Source organism: Triturus cristatus, chromosome 9, assembly GCF_964204655.1.
Source record: "Triturus cristatus chromosome 9, aTriCri1.1, whole genome shotgun sequence".
Classification (NCBI taxonomy): domain Eukaryota; kingdom Metazoa; phylum Chordata; class Amphibia; order Caudata; family Salamandridae; genus Triturus; species Triturus cristatus.
The window spans coordinates 1,212,955,281-1,212,976,196 of record NC_140592.1 but is presented as its reverse complement, the minus strand read 5'-3'; the positions used below and the strand labels follow the sequence as shown (position 1 = coordinate 1,212,976,196).

Below are 20,916 nucleotides of genomic sequence, written 5' to 3'. Positions count from 1 at the left end.
TCATCACCATATTTTTCAGGACTAACGATCCAGTGAACGGCTGATCTGGCTAATTCTTGCTCATCCATGGAATCGAGGAGGTGGTAACCCCTTCGTTCTCGTAGTATTTTATCTGCGGCTTGAAACGAATGTTCAGGAGACTTCAGATTTATTACAGGCGTTGGATACGTTCTGCTATTATTTGGACATACAGAATGTATGGGATCAGAAAAACATCTAGTATTTTCACAGGATCTTCCTCTGCCTACATAGGCTATGGTCTCTGACTGTCTTGCAGAGTCCCCTGATTCGGACACTTCATCTTGCTCAAACTCGTCTGTTCCCAATCTTTCTGCATGAATACGTTCTATTTCTTTACGGATTTTTCGGCACATGGCTATTATACAATTTTGCTTATCGTGTCTCCCTTCTGATATATTCTGACTCCATCTTGTAAGAGTAAGCATTACGTTCATGTCTACCCCCGGACGATCTTGATTTCTGATCACACAGTTTATGAGGAAACGTAACAGTTCCCCCTGTATTTCTACTTTCTGGAATTCCATAGCTCTGTTAATACATCCTGGATCTCGTCCTGTTTGAACAAAATGATATATGTTATCCAGATGCGTAGTCATCCCTGGTAACCTTGCTAAATACTCTGCGGCTCGCCTAATACGTAATGATGCCAGGACCATTTCATCCTCTTTACCAACCACCGGGTCATATCTACAATTTACAAGGAGTTCCTTAAGCGCACGTTCACTTACGAACTTAGGTGTACGTGAATGTGCTGACTCTTGAAAGACAAGTTTATTTATTCTAGGTGGTGTAAAAGTACTGCTAGCACCTCCCGTGGCCCCATCTGGGGCGTCGGGTGTGAAAGGGTTCGTTGAACGTGACACAGCAACTATGGGTGTCGATACCCCTGTAGAGTCGACTGCGGAAACAGATGCGGAAACAGATGTGCTTGCCGAAACTTGCGTCGGGACTTGCTGTTGCACGGGGACAGATACCTGATCCTGACGTTGAACCCCTCCGCCAGACGGTCTATGTGGTGTGGCGTTAGCATACTCGGGGGCTGCATCATCTAGATATGAGGAAAGGAAAACGTCTTCTGCGGTTCTGGGACGCCCTTTTGGATGTACCTTAATTGGAAATAATGGGGGTGGCAAGTCTTTTGGTATCTCTGGAGCAGCCTTAGGTAATCCTTCGGCTAGAAGGGGATACATACCATTCATAAGAGCATTACTTTGTCTATTTACTTGTTCTGATTTCACTCGGATACCTTCCTCAATTAATAGATTTTCTTGAACTTTATTTGAACTTTCTTTACTCCTCTCTTCTTGTCTACGTGCTTTTTCTGTTCGTCTATGAGATTCTTTACGCCATAACTCGATAGCGTCTTTCTGTGACTGTCTGACCTTTCTTTTCCATAACTCTTCCTCCACTTTCATGATGCACTCTGCATCCCAGGTTCCCGCTATGGGCCACCTTTGACTTTCCGGTAATCCCTTGGTATAATCTACCCATAGATCAAGAAACAATATGGCATCTATGCCATGTTTATGGTACATGAAATGTCCTGGAGTGTCTCTAGGAGGAATAGGAACTGCTTCTTCAAGCACCCCTTTTCTGGTGGTAATCTGTCTTAACTTCGAGAAGAGCGGCATATTAACAACTGATCTGATACTTACTCTTGAACTTACTTAATACGAGAAACACAATAATGAACAGTGAACAATGAACAGTCATTCATACCACAATATGCAAGACATTTTCTGAATACTTTAAACATTAAACATTAAACATTTAATAATGGTCGACAATGATGACAGTCTGCTTAACTAATCACCACGCTGAATTCTTGACAATAACTGAATACTTCGGAATACTTGATATACTGCTAAACAGTACATATACACTGCTAAACAGTGCAGACCGGATTTGTGTACCCAAATCCGTCTTGACCGGCACAACCTATGTGCACGTCAACATGCCTCCCCGGCGATGGTACTCACCGAGTAGCTCCTTGAAACGGAAGGCCTCAGAGAATGGACAGGACTCGATAACTGCGGACATCGGACCCTCTGGACGTCGGAATTTCGGAAAACCTGGTGGGCCTCTGTATACCTCGGATCTTGCTCTCTCAGCTAGGCTCTGGTCGGGATACTTCGCACTTCTCACCGCCTCGTCTGGGTTGATCGCAGCCTCAGTCGCCCCCGCTTGACCGGAGGGAGCTTACAGGAAATCCTGCTGGTACGCGTTTATGGTCCGTCCAGCTGTGGCAGGAGACCGGGCCTGCAACGCACCGCCGGCGCGTGAGATGAGAAAGTGTCCCTGTTCGGGCGCCATTATGTGGTAAATAAAATAAATATTACCGGACTGAATTTCATGCGGAATCTTAAATTAAAGTAAATAGCTCAAAATAACAAGAGGCAGAATCCGTGGTATAAGAGGTTTTCTAATGGGCTTTATTCCATTCAAAATGGCCGACTCGAGTGGCGGCCTTCAGGTTCCGTCACCACGAGGGTTCAGGAAGTGAAGTACAATAACTTATTAACAGACATACATTTTTATAATAAGTGCATTACAATGAAACGAATGTAGAAGGCGTAACATTTGATAAGAAAAATGACGTAACAGTGACATAATCGAAACTAGGCGTAATAAGGAATAAAAGAAACATAATTGGCTTGCATTATCAGACATAGGTGGATCTATAAGATAATACTTGGCATAGATGCGCGCGCAGCAGCATGACGTGTAATTGACGTGTAACTAGGGGGTGAAGGGGACTTGACATTTAGCTCTACATGTGGAGACGAGAAGTCTGGGGTCAAGTCATCCTAATCCCAAATCATATCTAACATCCTATGTTTAAAGAACTATGTTATCCACAAGGAAGAGACTCTCGGACAGAATCTATTCTATACTGACTATGTGCGTGTACAAGCGTCTAAGTGTCTATATGAGATGCGAGGGGCAGAAAACTTTCCATAGCAACAGGGCTATGAATCACTTGCATGAAGACAGAGAAGCCTGGCCTTTTGCTTGGTAACTGGAGGAATGTTTACTTAAACTACTAGGCAAGAATGCATCGGCTGAAGAGCAAAATAGATAATTCGAAGGTGAAATACAACTTCTTGGCAGACAGGCGAAAACTGGCCGAGGCAGGCACCGTTAGCTGCACAGAGAGTAGGACAAAGTTCATGGATACAGATGCGAGCTCAAGCTGAAGCTGTCAGAGACAGAGAGCAGGGAAAGGCTTTGAGGACAGAATCGGGCCTACTCGCCTGAACTGTAAAAATGGAGTAACTTGGCCATATAAAGTCGGTGGCCTTTTATACTTAGGAATCGAATATCCAGCCCATTGATGGCGGATCTGACAGAGAACATGTTGACGGTAGACACACATATGTTTGCGTCTTAGAAACTGGAACTGGAGGGAACATACATGTACTTGTAACATGCATATAGAACCGTTGGGGTCCAAGATAGGGGACATAACTGACCAGGAAAATCCACATTTCCACAAAACACAGATGTCGCTGGTATGTTCCCCATGTCAACATTAGTGGAGACGCTGGCTTTGAAACGTGTAGGTACTCCATGTTAAATATCAGCAGTGTAGGCATTTCATGCTCTCTCGATTGGCATATTGTCAATGTTACAGGCAGGACTCAATGTGTAGACATTCCAAGTTGAGTATGTTGGCACTTTTTCCCCATTCTGCAAATGGTGTAGACATTTAATGCTGAGTAGGTTGGCACTTTCTTCATTCTGCAGAAAGTCTCACTAAAGCAGGCATTCCATGTGCCTATATTGCCATTTTATTTGCATTCTGCAAGACGGCCTCGATGCTTTTTGTTGGAATCGAGGTACCACATTCTTTCATGTGACTCCAGTCCTTTTCTTCCCAGCACCAAACAAATGTGAGCTGAACTGTATCCCTAAGGGAGAAAACTTCTACTACCGACACAAGATGGCTGTGATCGATGGCACACAATGTGAACCAGGTAGAAGGGACGTCTGCGTAGAGGGAGTCTGTAAGGTAAATCACCACAAATGCCTGAATGAGGAAATATAAATGTATGTGTACTTACCCATAGTGGTTCCCTGCACCTGCCCATGAGGAGAAGGGATCCTTGTGATGGATGCTGGAGGGACCATACTTTGATCGATCGTCAATTTATATATTGTAATATGTCCATAGTTACTTTCCCCAGGTTCCAATGTGTTGGTATGTTTAAATTTTGAGTTTGTTCTTGGAACAAGGTAAAAAGACGTTACGTTGGGTTTGCTTTACTTTTTTAACGCAAACCTGATGGACAGTGTTGTGTTGGTGTTTACATTCCAACACAAAAATATGATTTGCATTAGATTGTAACCAAAGTAATGCAAAGCTGTTCAATGCATTGCGTTGCACTACTTTGCGTAAAGGGGGCGTTCCATGAGTGGTGCATGGGCGTTCCCATGTAAACACCCATGGGTTTTGACACAAAATCTTCGTCTCCAAGAACTGTAAACAGGTATTTGCACCAAAATCCTGCACCTCCTCGAGGCAGGTGTAACAAGGAGAAATATTTTCATTTCTCATTGTTTTCCCCTCTTTGCACGTGTGCTGCATTCTACCACAGCCACGCTAAGAGGGAAACACCATAAAGCATAGTTTTTGTACAGGAATGGGCTCTATTTTTTGTACAGGAAGGGACATCTTCCAGTCCAAAACGTATGCTTACCACAATGCAGACACCCCTGCACTATGGCACAAGGGTGTCTGCATTGGCGCATTTCCGCATAAAGCGTGTCAGCATAGCGAGTGCACAGAAGAGCACCATACCTTACAAGATTTGACACTGTTAGCTCTCCCCCGTTCATGCAACGCAGTACAGCAACTGTACGTGCTGCGCTGTATTGCATGATTCTTTAATAAATCTGGGCTTTCATATCTACCAGCAGAGCCAGTTGGAGCCATTTTCAGGCCCCGGTCCCAACTTGGTGCCCTGCCCAAATCGTGCCCCTGGGTACTTTTCACTACATCTCAAATTTAAACCTGTCAACTTATCAACTCTGTGGGCTGTTATAGGCACAAATCTTCTACTTGTTTATTCACATCCTCCACAGGTTCATAGGTTTACAGTCTCACTTTCAGCCCCTCCACCTGTAATTGAAAACCCACCCTATTGGTTACTGGCCATCCCCGCCCAGGGATGATACCCGCTCCCAGGAAGATTGTGTAACCCTACTAAATCACGGGTCGAGCCTATTTGATTGAAAAAAAATCCCTGCACTCTGACTAGACCACATTCAATAAAATGTTTTTGAGAGTATTAACATGAAATAACTCTGAGGCAACCTTCACCCTCTCCCTAGTCCAGGCATGGATAAGCCAAGTGTCCCAGGCAAGTCAAAGAGAAGTGGCCCATGTTCACAAATCTCAAATGAAGACTTGTTGTGACACAAAGGTTTGGTCAGAATTGGGCTGTACTCATCAAGGAAAATTTGGGGCAATCTCTGCATTTTAAAGTAGGCTGAGGCAGTAACATTTTGCAAATCGTGATAGGACTTTAATGTATCTTTACAGGTGTTACGAGGATTATTACGCTAAAAAACATGGTGGAAATTAGTGTAAAAGTGTGAATTTTAAGGCACATCACTGAGACTTAAGGAGGCAAGGATGTGCATGTGTGTCACTTCCTTCCAGCTTCCTTGACTACATGCATGCAGGCATAACTGGAACTAAAAACTTTTTTAAACTACCCTTCTTGCTACATATTTCCGTAGACGCCCCTACTTCGTGCTGCAGAATATGTGCACCCTCATATTACCAGAACGGCTGCCTAGTTCTCTTTCCTTTAGCGTAAACCATGGCTTTTTTCTTCTTCAAGTCTGTATATGTGTCATTGTGCGCCCTCTTTTATGTAACGCAGTTTTTTTCACTGTTCCCTCCTTTGTCCTCTGTCTCTCCCAATCTTCTTCTGTGACACTGGTCCATGTCATTGAACAGAGCGTTGGATGCGACAACATGCTGGACTCTTCGAAGAAGGAGGACAAGTGCTTGGAGTGCGGTGGAGACGGAAGCGCCTGCTACGAGGTCAAGGGTACCTTTGACACCGCCGTGCTTTCCAAAGGTAAGTGATGCTTCCTGGTGGACTGTCAGTCCCAGAGAAATGGGCAAATAAGAGCTTGAAAGAGAATTCATTAGTGACCCTTTGTGCATCATGTGAGAACACAAGGAGAGATGATTATCCAAGCTGCATGACAGAACTAAGGGGCATATCAACAAGGGCTTAATCTCTGCTTTTTTAGCTTTAAAAGCCAAAAAAGCAGAGATAAAACTAGCGCCCTATCAGCAACAGGGTGCTAACACGCAAATTTGCATGTTGGCACCCTTTTACTCTACGCTTCCCCTTGCATCTCTAATGAGATGCAAAGGGGGCGTTCCAGAGTAAAATAATAGGAGAAATGTCGCTAAGCGACATTTCTCCTATTATCAAGGATATCGCTAACCCTGTTAGCGATAAAGAAGCAGCGCTAATCGCGGTTAATGCTTCTTTTTTACGTCTGGTATTTTTCTGACGTAGCCATGATATCCTTCGTAAGGTGGATATCATGGCTAAGTATGTCTATCTCTATCAGCAAGCTATCGCCAAACCTTGTGGGATTATCGCTGTATTTCCAGCGATAATCTCACAATTGGCAGCTTGCGCTCTGAATTTTATCGCTTTGGAGATCAGCGTTGCTGATAGCACGCTATCTCCGCAATAAAATTCAGAGTTGGCTGGCGATAATTATCCTCACGCTAAGAGCGCTGAGCAATAATTATCGCCGGCCCTTGCTGATATGCCCCCTAGATTTTATTAAAGACACAGGACCTGATTCACAAAGGTAAACTTACAGTTTTGTGTAAGTTTACGACTGTTTGCTATTCGCAAAGGGATTTTCGAGTGGTATCTTTACGCGTGGAGACTCTGCATGTTAATATACTGCTCCTAAATACCTTTGTGAATAGCAAGCACTTATACACTTGCACAAACCTGTAAGTTTACCTTTGTGATTCAGGGCCACAGGGGTTAACATGAATCTCTTTCAATGGCACTCCTGCAGCACTTTAAAGTACATTGCAACCAAACACTTGATAAATGACAGAATTAGGCACTCCAGCATGCTCCCTTTTGGATGCTACACCTCTCCTTCCATTTTCTCTTCTCCCTATTTTAGCATGCCAAAAACACCTTCCCAGCTTCTTCCACAATTATTCCTTCTTTCTGATTCATCATTACTGAGTTTCTGGGACAAAATCAACATAATGTTTATTTTTTCCCCCCAAATGTTTTGAAATCAGTAAAGTCTCCGAAACCTAATCCTTTGAAACAGTACTTAACTTATTCACTTTATCCATAATTTCTTTCTCTAAATTACTTTTTTCACTAAACGTTGATTTGCTTTAGAAACGGCATAGAGGGGTAGATAAATAAATAAAATCTAGAATCTTTTATGGCAAGAATGGAGGCTGGCATTACGCATGTTCAAAGCCTCTCAAAGCAGTATTTGCAGCATGCTCCACCGACCACAAATACAACTTTGCAAACACTCCCACATTCGACAAATCAGCCATTTTCACAATATCTTCCAGTCTCCCTCCAGATACTTGCCATAGCACCTCTTGTGGAATGTGCCTGAAACTTAGAAATGGTAACTACTGCTTCTTCCATAACTATCTTTACTCACCTAGCACTACTTGCAGAAGTCACCACCTTGTATGGCTTTACCTGAGATCAAGAGTTGATCCACATTCATAGTTCTAAACTCCTCTTGTCCAATATTCTGTCATACATTTTACCACACAGAATTTTGGAAAACCCTCAAACCTTGTATAAAATAGATTTTGACATAGTTTTAGTTGTCTTCCGTATTTCAAAATCAACTGCATTACCTCCAAAGCTCTTACCTCTGTTACTCTCCTAAAAGAAACTAAAGAAAGCAAAGTAATCTACTGCCTTGAATTCATTGAGTTATTTCCTGACTATGTCTCAATCATCTTGAGTACCAAACCAACATCCACTAAAAAATCATCCCCTGCCTTGGGTGCCTCTTAATCTGAACCTCCTTCAAAACTCTGAACACAAAATGGCTTTTCCTATTGACTTCCCACAGAGAATGATCTGCTGAAGCTGCACACCTATAAAAATGTACTGTCCTATAACTTAGACCTCTTTCAAACAATTTTGCTAAAAACAATGTCACCATAACTACAGGGACTTTCATGGAATCCAAACACCTCTCCAAGCATCAACATACCCGTAACTTCTAAATCTATCTATATTTTCTGGGGAACAGCCATTACAACGCGGTTTTTACCACGCAGTGCAGTTACATCGCATGCGTTACAACGCATGCGATGTTACAACGCTATGCCATTACAACGCAAGTACATCGACTTGCGCTAGATGGCGTGCTAACATTACAAATAGTCTAGTTTACTATCCCAACTCCTTCCCTACTGTTAAGTGGACTGGAGTTGGAATAGTAAATTACACTTTTTTAATGTTAGCACGCCATCTAGCGCAAGTCGATGTAAAGACTTGCGATGGAATGGCATAGCGTTGTAACATCGCATGCGTTGTAACGCATGCGATGTAACTGCACGCGTGGTAAAAACCCGCGTTGTAATGTCATACATCCATATTTTCTTCTCGGCTCTGGGGCACAGGTCTCATCGAAAACCTCTGCAGACTTTCTAGAAAGCCCCTAGAATATTCCAGAGCCCCCGAGTTTATCCAAACAAGAAGGTTGCACGCACCCAACACTACCAAAGGATGTTCTTTTCCTTCATAACCCATTAAAAGACCTCACTGAGCTGGAATTGGAAAAAGCTCCTCCAGAGCTAACTCCATCATAACTGGAAACCATGCCTGAGACACCAAAAATAGATTTATCAACACGACACAACATTAATTTTACTCACTTTCAATTGAAATTTCTTAATCATAAATGGAGGAAAAGCCTAACCCCTCACACTGCCCTCCAATCCTGCAGCTCCTTGTGCCTGGCAGTCAATCCGTATCCATCCTGGTGCCGTGGGACAAAATAACCATACACTAGTCATCGCATCACAGGCAGAAACAATGCCAGGTCTATATTGGTGTAAAAATCAGTCAATTTGATTACTGTTCATGTGGTTTCAGGCAGCTGCCTGGTGAGAGAGAATGGAACAAGATGGCAGCGCCCGGGGCCTTGGAGGCCTGACTGCTGCAGAGGAGCGGACCAGACCATGTTTGGTGACCGTTTCCGGGGCCGTTGCGTGATTCCCGACAGTGTGCCCATGATGTGACGGGACTGGCTATAGCCAGAGAGCACTATGCATCCCAGCCCGCTCCAGCTGGATCCTAACTGCAGTCTCACCTGGGAAAGCAGTAGGCATATGTGCACTGCATGCGATGAGCGTGCTATCGGGGACCGGTTGACCTGCTCGAGGCACGGTGCCTTGATGGTGCCGGGTGGAGGGGAATTGGCTTGCCGGTCCTCACTCTGCTGCTCACAGATGAAACTGGAGATGGCAAATTGTGATTCAGATGGGATCCGCTGCTGCCGCACAGACTCCTGTGGAGCAGAGGATCTAGATATCAAGACGCTCCTCTTGCACATGCAGAAAATCCTCAACTCAATTGATGGGAAGCTGGATACACTTACCACTAGGGTGGACAGAATGACCACCACCCTTGACAAGCATGAGAAGAGATTCACAACTGCAGAAACCCAAATGTCCTCTCTTTAGGATGGCACTGTGGGGCAAGTTACAATGAAGACGTGTAAGCAACAATCTGTGACTGGTGGATATCACTGAATCCACCATCATTGGTAACATGGCTGCCTACGTTGAATCCCTGGTTAAATCCATATTTGGGCGGACAGCCGTGTTGTGTATGATGTAGGATCAGGTGAGATGCAAGTCAGTGCAGGGCTGGTAGCTGACTTTGCTTCCAATCCTGGGGCCTCTGGACATTGGCTGTCTGACCATGGTGACTCATCATTTACGGAGGCGACAGTGACTTGTTGGTGATCCATTGCTTCATATATTGTACTAGTAGTTCACTACACTACCGATAACTGGACTGCTTAAGCATCTGGTTTGAAACCTAGCATTCGTAGTCCCACTGCTCACTATACCATTCGTACCTGGCAAACGCTTTCCAGTGGACGCGTTGGCTAGCCGGGCACTCTGAGTTCCCCCATGGAGTAATCCCTTACAGTATTTCAATGTCTCACAAATAATTTGTTAGCACATCCTGTTGGTGTGGATTAGTTTTGATTTTGGGTGGGTGGCCACTGGCTGGTTGGAGTTGCTAGTGTGGGTGACAGTTCAAGGGGGATTAACATGATGACGTGACAAATCCACTACACGTTCGACCTTATAAAGCACTGACCTGCAACTTCTTGTACAGATCTACATATGACACACCCAACACCCCTTCAGACCATGTTGCAGCCTCGCTGAATTTGATGGCTCATGCACATGAGTTCTGACAGAACCTTACACCTTTGCTTTTTGGCATAGAATGTTCGCGGGCTAAATAACCTCTGTAAGACTAAACAAATCTTCACATTCCTACATTCCTAAACATGCACAAAAGTTACATAGCCTTCTCCCAGGAGACATGCCTCAGCGTGACCACAGGTCCTTCTTCACCATCAGGTGGTGTGGATATAGGGCGCTGACAACGTATTCATCATAAACTAGAGGCACGGCCATCCGGTCGAAGCGTGGTGTACCCTTCCATCCTCTTAGAGTTGAACGACCTGCAAGGCCACTACAATACCATACAAGCAATCATATATGGCAGGCACATTACTCTCATCAACACCTATGGCCCCACCACGGACAACCCAGAGTTTATTTAACAAGTCTGGCACAAATGCTTGATGGTATCCCCACAGGCAATACTCTGTGGGTGGGCGGAGACTTCAACCTGGTCCTAAATAAACTTATGGACTGCTCCAAAGTCACTGGTCACACTCACCATGTGGCTGCATCAGCGCTTGCCGATATAATACATTCTAACGGACTGGTGGACGTCTGGAGACACAGACACCCTGCAGGTAAAGAAGGCACACACGTCTCCTCAGTGCATAACTCTTGGCATAATTGGACTACTGGATTAACACCAAGGATTTGGGTACCTGGACTAAATCTGATGAACATCTACCCAGCACGTTATCGGTTCATGCCCCAATTAGAGTGGTGATTGGAACAACTGAGTTCAAGCACTGTGCTTTCACTTGGCGACTTTATCCGTCTGCCCTTCTCAATAATGCATTATGGGAAGAGATTAAGACTGTAATACTGACAACAAAGGCTTGAATGAGTCATTTGGCATTGTTTGGGACCCATTCAAAGTTTTCATCCATGGCATAAGCATTGCCAAGCAGCATGTGGTTCTAAGACCCCTGCACGAAAGGCTCAGTACAACGAAAGCAGAGATCAAGAGCCTAGGGAAGCAGCAGCCAACCTCCATTCCACCTCCTAGGTGCTTGCTGAACTGCATACCAAGTTTGTCAAGGCAGCTTACCAAGCAGAAAAGTATTTGCACAAATATGCTAATGCCAGGATGTGTGTGGAGGCATACCGGCCGAGCAGAACCATTGCTGTATCCAAATTCATTACTAGATATTGTTCATTTAGAGAAAAACGATGGCAGCATTATTTACGAGGCCGACGATGCAGGAATTTGTAAGCTACTACTCCAACCCGTACATGTTTCACCTGGATAACCCCTCTGTTGACTAATCCGCATAACACATTGGCATGACTGGAGGGCCCCTGATGACAGTTCCTTGACATGGCGATTACCCTGGAAGAGATCACTACAGCGATCTCCAGGCTTTCCACATGAAGTCCCCCAGGAGCGACGGGTTACCAGCTGAATTATATAAGGCCTACTCCCCATTTCTAGCCCCGTGACTATTGCAAGTATATAATGGATCGCTGGTGGACGGCTCTCTCTCACCCGCTTTTAGGGAGGTCACTCTCATAACACTCCTCAAGCGGGCAAACGTCCTTGCAATGTGAATCATACCATCCTTGTCCCTCACGTGAACGCCAAAATGATTGCCAAAGTTCTCGCTAATCATCTATTACTACTATTGCCAGATCTCATCCTCTGGGGTCAGGCAGGTTTCATTCCAGGCAGATCAACTTCTTATCATATTAAACCCCTGCTCGCCAACATACAGCAACTAAATCCAGAGGTAAACTCAAAAGCAGTCTTTTCAGATGCCACCAAGTCGTTTGACACCTTGGAACAGGGATTTTTGTTCGCCGTGCTGTCCAGAATGGGTCTCACAGCTAAGTTTTTCGCTTGGGTCTAAATGTTAAACTATAGACCAACTACTCCTTTTGAACCCAATGTCTATTGGATAGGGTACTCAGCAGAAACGCCCCTTATTTCTATTATTGTATGTCCTTACCTCAGAACCCCCGTAGTGTGCAAGTAGGCAGCTACATGAACAGCATTGCTCGAACTTCACCCCTGGGAATCTTATTGCATCTCCGTACGCTTATGACATCATCTTATATTTGAGTGACCCAGCCCAGAACCTAACCCTGTTATTGTAGAGTTCTCCTTATTCAAATCACAATCGAGAATCAGTATTAACTGGAATGAATCCACAATCCTCCCGCTCCCCTGGTGCACAACGTCGGTAAAACAAGTCTTTCATAGCTGAAAGCTATGGGGTAGCTATAACAAGGATTGAAGAACCAGTGAACAGGCGGTGGTATCTCCCTCTTTATTTAATGGGATGGCTGGTCCGAATGAAAATGGTTATATCACCCCAGCAATTGTTCCTGTTTTATAATGTGCCCATTGCACTAAACCAAAAGTACTGAGATCCCACATGATATCCCTTGCCTGGGTGGGCAGGCAACTCAAAACTGGTTGAAAACATTGACATTGCCCCATAAAACAGAGCTTGCTGCACCGGGCTTTGAGCTGTACGTATTACTGTATTCAGACCACTTCGCACACTACTGGTTGCATCCCCCCAACACATGACACACATAGCAATTGTACACAACACAGCACTCCCTCATTCCGTGAGTGCCATGACTGGTCAATCACCTAGGTGCGGTCATACCAAGATTAACTGTGTGCTTGTACACAAATAACATGGGATGGGATCCACAAACGTATGGCACACCCTGTCCTTTATACATCGGAACTGCCCCTGACACATTATCCCGTTATTCATCTCAAATGATTCCATTTACCATAGATATAAGGCCACGAATGCGTACTTGAATTGAACTTGGAATTTGTAAAGCGCTACTGTCACTCCCAAGGGAGCATCCTGGCACGCAGCTGCAGTGGGATGTGTCCCACCTACCCCATCACCATCATTATTGTTTGGTACCTCTGGTACTGGGATCCATGGGGCCCTGGTGCGAACACAGATGTTGTGCAACACACAACATGCAACGATCATCTTGCACACTACGTCCGGGCTGTACAGGAACTTCCCACCTGTGCCGCGTGACCGTGACTTCAACACACCAAATGTGCGTTCAACTATGCCCCTGGTGTGTATGTGGGCCGCATTGTACTGCCTCTGGGAGGGTGTGTTCGGGTCTAGGAGGGGTGTCATCATCCAAGGGCAGAGTGCATATCCTTGATCACCTGTGACAGTGCAGGGAGAAAAGAGTCAATACTTGGTTCGGCAGGATGTGATGGCAGGCCCACCAACTCAGTGATGCCTGTGCTGGCTGTGTGTGGAGTGAGTGTAAGCCAGCCCTCAGGGAGTAGCCCCGGATGACCATGGAGTGGTGTAGTTGTGTCTGGTAGGTGGTCGTGTAGTCTGACATGTCGAATGTGGATTGGTCACGTGTGCATCCCCTATGATGTGCTTTGTGGGTTCTTGGCTGTGGGATGTGTGGTGTGTTGATTTGGTACTTACCAAAGAGCAGTCCAGTTCCATATGTGCCATCCTGGAAGCGCTGGTTGATGATGGACTGTCGGAAGATGAAGGAATCGTGCACACTGCCCGGGTAGTTTGCGACGACATTGGTGGTCCACTATTGCCTGCACATTGATGGAATGCGTGTGCTTTCTGTTGCGGTAGTGGTGTGCAGTATCCGCAGGTGGCACAAGTGGAACATGTGTGCAGTCAATTTTGTCCCCAACTCGGCCTGGAATCCGGCTTGGGCGTAGAAGCCTTGCTTTGTCTCCAGCTGTTCCTGCGTAGTGTTGGGGAAGTGAAGGTACTGAGGTGTGAAGCTGAGGATGGCATCCAGGACAGGTGTGATGAACTTTGATAGGGCTGGCTGTGAGACTCCTCCGACTCTGCAGTTGTTGGCTAGAAGGTACCAGAGGCCAACAGGTGCAGCACAGTCAGCAGCTTAGTCTGTGGTGGGATGTTGGTCCTCCGCTGTGTTGGGACCGTCAGCCTGTGGGCGATGTGTGTCATAATGCTGAGAATGGTTGTCCTATTGAGCCTGTAGTGGGCAATGACTTCCGCTGGTGTTAGGTCTGTGAGAGTGGTGCATTTTCGGTAGGTCCGCTGTCTTACTCTACGCTGCCTCTGTGGTGGTCCGATGGGAGTGTTGGTCTGGGTCCTGGCGGTGGTGACGGTCCAGGGGGTGGTGGCGGTGGGTGTTGTGGCCTTGTTGGTGCTCCGAGCTGCATGATGAGTAGCTTCATGGCGTTGTTTGTTCTTCAGGTATGGCTGTGTGCGGGGCTCCGTTGCCTACTGCAGGTAGGCGTCCGTCTTTACACGTGCTTGAGGCAAGTGTTAAATACCTACGGCCACCGCGGCTTATCGCCAGTTTTTGTTTTGCTTTTTCAGTTCTGGCAGTTCGGTGTGAAAGTGGTGTTGTTTTTTCGTGTGTTTTTGCACGGGTACGCCTACTCTGCATCTCATTAGAGTTAGTTGGTGGTGACGGCCGTGGTGTTAGATTTTGGGGCAGTTATCGCGGGAATACTGGCGATGTCTGCGGTTTGCACCTGCTTGTGAATGGGGTGTTAAATTTGTCTCCACTTTTGTTGCGTTAAGGTGGAGATAAATCGGAGATAAGTCCTTGTGAATATGCCCCCTAGTGTATTTCGAGCACGAAAAGTGGCAAAACTCTCCTTACCAAAAATATTGTGAATCACAATCAACATAACAGTTTTCAGTATCAACCTAGTGACATTTTAGCCCTGATTCCGAGTATAGGGGCTATTTATCACACCTGACAAATAACGATATCCTGGGTTATTTTATTTAACTAGTGCGATAAATAGTGCTATTCCGAATCTTTGGTTCAAACATGTGGATTTTGTTGCTTAATGATAGTACAGTAAATACCATACACTTTACCCCTGTGAAAATTCAGCAGGTTTGACCAGTCTAAATGTAGTGAATGGTGAGGTATTTAATGCATCCGGTAACTACCAGGTGAATTAAATATGATCCAACCCATAATTCCAACCAGTGTGTAAAGGGGGAATGCAAAATATCGAATGACTCGGAATAAGGGCAATAGTGTTTGTTATCCCGTAGCATCTTGATTGATATTCGATATGGGACACTTGAGTACTTTGCAGTAGCTCAGGTGGTAGTTTGTAGCTTTTATATATTTGTGGTGGCATATAAGGTGCAGACTGCAGGCAGAATGATTGAGTCGCCCATCCCACAGCCTATGACATAGGAGGCCAGGCCTTTCAAAAAGCACATATTAATGCATGTTGCTTTAAGCTACATAAGTTATAACGACTAAGCACCTGGGCCTCAAAAACAATGGTAAGGGGCACACAGTTGCATGTGGCCCTTCATATATGGACTTCTGCATGAATGTAGGCAGTGCGATGTAGCACAAAGTCACAGCCCTGTTGATTGAAATTCATAATCAAGCCCTTTTGTGCTGTAGTGAACCATAAAAAGCATAACCCCATTGCCTAGCTCCCCCTATGAAACAATAAAATTGAGTGCATTTGTGGTCTGGTAAACTCCAAACCTTAGTACATCTAGCACCTTACACCATTTTGTATTTGACACATTAACACAGGACTCTTATGTTCCATGTATCAGTTCCCTAACTGTTACTCTTTGGTTTATGTCTCCATTTGATGTTGGTTTAGTTTTATTGTTCTCACAATCTCTTGATGCTCAAGTGAATGATGGCAACACGTTTCAGATGGATCTATCTTTGATTGTCTTTTTATCAATCTGCTGCAGGATACAATCAGATCATCATCATCCCAGTTGGTGCCACAAACATCCAGATTAAAGAAGTCAGCCCAACAAGGAATTTCCTAGGTAATGTAGACCTTTCCAAATTAGGTTGCATCTGTTGTAATCTTACTCTGTGCCTACTAGAGAACAACACAAAGAGTACCTAGCTTTACTAGTCCAGACCAAAGTATTAACAGGCAACTGTGACACAAATGCCTAAGGCTTATTTCCGTTGCTTCTGTTTATCAGTATGTAATTAAGAGAATCATCAGGTTAGCAGTTTGTATGTATATCTTGACTTTTCAATTATTTGTTAACAACCACCTTATTCCCTTCACTCTCTTCATGTTTATATCCCTTCCATTCTTCAACCCTGTCTTTCTTTTTCATAAAGGGTTGTATTTTTTAAGATAAATTGGGTCATAAGTGAAGGTTTATGATTGAATTTACTACCTTTATATGCCTGCCAGGAATTCATCGAGAAATTCTTGACTATCGCACCTTTATGTACCTTTGCAGATATCTCTGTTATGAGTGCAGAGTTCTCCACACTCGTAAATCCCACTCGGGGTGGGAGAGTGGGTGTTCAAGGTGTTATTATCCCTGAAAGTTTGTGTACGCCCAAGAACGTGGACATTTGATGGGAATTTATATACTCCTCTCCTTCCCCTTTCCAACATGGCAAGGATCAAATATGTAGTCCAGCCAAGGGCTGGCATAAACCTCTTTCCAAGACGGTAAGGGGAATGGAGCCCCTCTCAGATAATGTGGACTGGTGGAGAAGTGGTTTCTCCTTGGAGGAAAACATTTTCTCCTTGGTGAAAAAAAATTGATGTGTGTTTGCACAGCGGATCCTATTCACCCTGTGCGGATTTCTCTTCTATGGAGAACTCTGCAAAGTGGTAATAGGATGCAGCTGGGAATGTCACATGACCTTGTCAGAAATATGCCTGGAACTAGCGCCTGGAGCAGCTTTCCAGGCATACTTCTGAAGATGTTTGCAAATTCCAGAAAAAAAGGAAGGTATGAACAGGAAGAGATATCTGCCCCTACTTTTCCTACTTTCTTTCTAAATCTGTCTTCCATGTTCACGTGCATAAGCAGTGCAGCTGGGCCGTAATCATTTTGGAGAGATATAACTAGGTTATTCGTTCAGGTGTGTGGACAGGGGCAATATACACCCTGAAATTAGGAAGTGGTATCTTCTATGGAATTTTGTGGTAGTCCCAGGATATGCTATGTGTGTGATCCTGGTACACTGCCACTTGCTTGATTCCTATCCAATGTCTTACATCTCTGAAATGCATTCTAGGTTGGATTTTTATGAAATGATAGAATTTATTTACAAACCTCCATAGAGTGATGGCACGTGTCCCATTGGTTAATCAGCAATCCTCTACAGCACTGCTAGCACAGTTGTGAATGGCAAGTGTAGCCATCTTTCATTCTGTGCCAACTCATCAATTACAAGGGATAATATGGTTTGAGTGGACTTATTATAAGTGCAGATTATATGATGTCAAAAAAGCATGGTTCTTATTGGACCAACACAATTCTATATCTACCCAATATTTACCCCTACATCTAGAAACATTGAATTCCTGTATTAATTATTTAATGGTCCAACAAGATTGTGCAGCTGAAAACAGGTTTCCTCATGATTTGATTAATTTGCTGGGATATCTAGCTGGCCACATATTAAATTGTCCACAGTTGACTCAGCGTCATTGCACTTATAAAGTAACGATGGAAAAGTCGACACACTATGCTCCGGGGGGAACTAGTGCTGACAATGGGCAGTAGACCGGACATTTGCAGAAACATTTGAGGTAACATTGCACCTCATAAAAGCTTTGCTCGACAGTGCATGAAAGTTTTACTAGCAGGAAACATTGGGTACTGTTTCCCAACAGGTATAGTACCCCAGTCACTCATCCCTTGCTGGTTCATTAACATTCAGAATTCTTTTCCTCAGCCTTTTAGGTATTACCTCACACCTCAGTGCTTTGATTCTTGACCACAGACCAGATCATAAGAACGTCTGGCCCAATTTATAAATAGGGGAATGGGCTGTGGGTCCACCATTAAGATGGAATAAATTACTCTGTCCCCATGGTGGAGACTCCACCCACCTAATTTATAAATGACCACTAAGCAGACGGTTATTTATAAAGGCATTGGCAGGAACCGCTTTCACAGCAGTTCCTGTTAATGCATTTTGCTGTTTACTGCCGGGCTGCGTTGGAAGGACGCAGCCCTTCAGCAAACAGTATTCTTTTTTTCTTTACTAAAAGAAGATCCCAAAACAGGGTTTTCTTTTTGAAAAGAAAAAGCAATGCGCCCCTCGCCATGGCTGGGGAGGCATTATAATGGTTTTACTGTTTCTTCTGGCGGTAAGGAGCAGTAAAAAAATTACTGCATGTTCGCCCAGCTAAATTGGGTGGGCAAACATGTTTCTCCCCAGGACCATTGGAGAAGTTTGGCCAAGGCAGAGACAGGGCGTGCAATTACATTTGGTGGGCAAACCGCTATATTGTCAGGGAGTGAACTCCATCATGACGGAGTTCCCTTTCCGCCAATATATAAATCAGTCCCGCTGTCTGGTAGCAGATATGGCATGTGACATCATGGCGCACTTCTTCAAAATTTTCATTTTAAGGATTTTCATCTTAACTTATTTGCTGTTGCATCAATGATTTCAACACCCCGGTTGTAATTGGCCATTTTATCATTTATGATGTTACCTAATTCTGCTAGAGACGGGGCACTAACTTTACCCATCTACCCCAGGGTCTACTTTAGATTCTTCCTAGTCAGGGCTTCTCAATAGTACAGTTGCTGCATTGCAATAATAAGGCTCGGTGGGAGGACTCCAGGACTTTACTGGTGCATATATGGTGAAATTAGGTCAAAATCTTTTTTAAAAAAGGTTATGCATGAGAGAAGTCGAGCAAAGTAACATTTATGATGATTTATTTCAGGAAATTAAATTTATTGAAGCAATTTAAAGAGTTTTCCTATTGGTTTGTTGAAAAAAAAAAGCTGATGAACTATTATATCAAATATATAATTGGAACATTTTTCAATAAGTTCACAATTTAATGAAATTTCAAAATCGTGATTGCCACCTAATAACCCTGGCAGAAACTCATTTTGAAACCTGTCTATCTCCAGGACTTCACTTCCTGGCAGAGCAGACCCAACCTTGTTGCTAGTTGTACAGTGGTTTCACTACTTCACTTGCTCACTTTGCCACTGGATTCAAGCTAGCCTGGCTGATGAGGGTTGTTACCCCAAAACCGGTCCCAGGATGCTTGTTTCTGGTTCAGGAAAGACCTGGCTTGGCAGTTTGAGCTGGACTGTTCCCATGAGGCACAGGGTCAAGACTGATTTGCATATAGCTGGGTCTGAACTGGGGTGGTAAAGTGAGCTAAAGAACAATGATGGATTCAACCCAGATCTGTGACTGGGGGTGAGTGTTTGAAAAGTCTCAGCGCTCCGCCCATCATCTCCATCACACCTGTTCTAAAAGAGTCCTGAAGCACGTGATCAGGGAGTAGTAGACTTTACTGTTGTATTGTACTGAGAACTCAAGTGGGTCTTTTCACCTCATTGTCAGCGAACCGTCCACTGCACACTGCTTTGTGCCTTTGCTTATTAGCATATGCAAATGTACACAAGTTCTTCTTCACCAGAACCTTTTCAGAAATCTCAGGTATGCTGCTTATCTTCACATTATCACTCACATAAAGTTCCATCAAGAATCAGTTTCAATAATGGATCGCTAATGTGTTCCTCCTTTGGGAAACCTGTTGCTAGAAAAGATTTCACCATTTATTTATAAAACTTTCTTGGTATATCAAAATATTTTTTGTATCTATTGAATGATAGGCAACTTAAAACTGCCCGTTAAGGATTCATAGCATTGAGAGTCAAAAAGGTTAGGTCCAAAGTCATGCTGTGAGCAAAGTTCAAGTACCTAGGACGGTGCAAAAATCGCTAAAATTCTCAGAAATTCTCCCTACTTCTGCTAATTTAGTACTGGAGTGGTGAGTCAGCGAGTGCTCTTTTATTCTGCTAAATTATAGATGAGCGGATCAAGGCGTTGTAATTCCCAGGGAAGCCTTTTCTCAGCAAAAGGATCTATCATGTAGAATTACTACTGCCTGGTAAAAGTACTTCTTCATCGATGAAATAACAGTATGATATTCTGATGAATGATTGATGATTTACATTGTATCTCAAATTATTTTTTTAATTTTAATATCTTTTTGTTTTGTAAATAACCACGGGAACATGTTTTCAAATGCAATAAATATTTATTCATATATCTTGGAGATCCTGCTTTATTATTTGCCAGGATAGGAGATAGTTTTGCTCTCTTCTCATGAAGGATTACAAGTTACGTATGCAGCTCATACTTTACCGCTGTTCATGAGCTCTATTGCCATTTTGCAGCCATCAAAAATGCCAGAGGAGAGTATTACCTGAATGGACACTGGACAATAGAGTTTGGCCGTGCTCTAAACATTGCAAGTACAGTTTTTAATTACTATAGAGGCTCAGAGGGAGACCTTGCACCTGAGCTCCTGTACGCAAGAGGCCCGACGACGGAACCCTTAGTCATTGAGGTGAGAGACTTCTTGCTCATTACATCTTTTCTTTGTGTCTTTCTTCTTCTGACGGTATCAGTCGGTAGTGAATTTCTCACCTGGTTTGAATCAA

General features: G+C 44.1%; 1 protein-coding gene across 3 annotated transcripts in view; it reads left to right on the top strand.

Annotated features, from left to right (window-relative positions):
• The window catches only part of PAPLN (papilin, proteoglycan like sulfated glycoprotein), a 487,850-nt gene that overhangs the window by 369,932 nt on the left and 97,002 nt on the right, over positions 1-20,916 (top strand). For all 3 annotated transcript variants that reach the window (XM_085627249.1, XM_085627251.1, XM_085627250.1), the window contains exons 6-9: positions 3,903-4,033; positions 5,990-6,113; positions 16,195-16,275; positions 20,650-20,822. In XM_085627249.1, the coding sequence (XP_085483375.1) occupies positions 3,903-4,033; positions 5,990-6,113; positions 16,195-16,275; positions 20,650-20,822 (509 nt within the window). The remainder of the gene's footprint in view (positions 1-3,902; positions 4,034-5,989; positions 6,114-16,194; positions 16,276-20,649; positions 20,823-20,916) is intronic.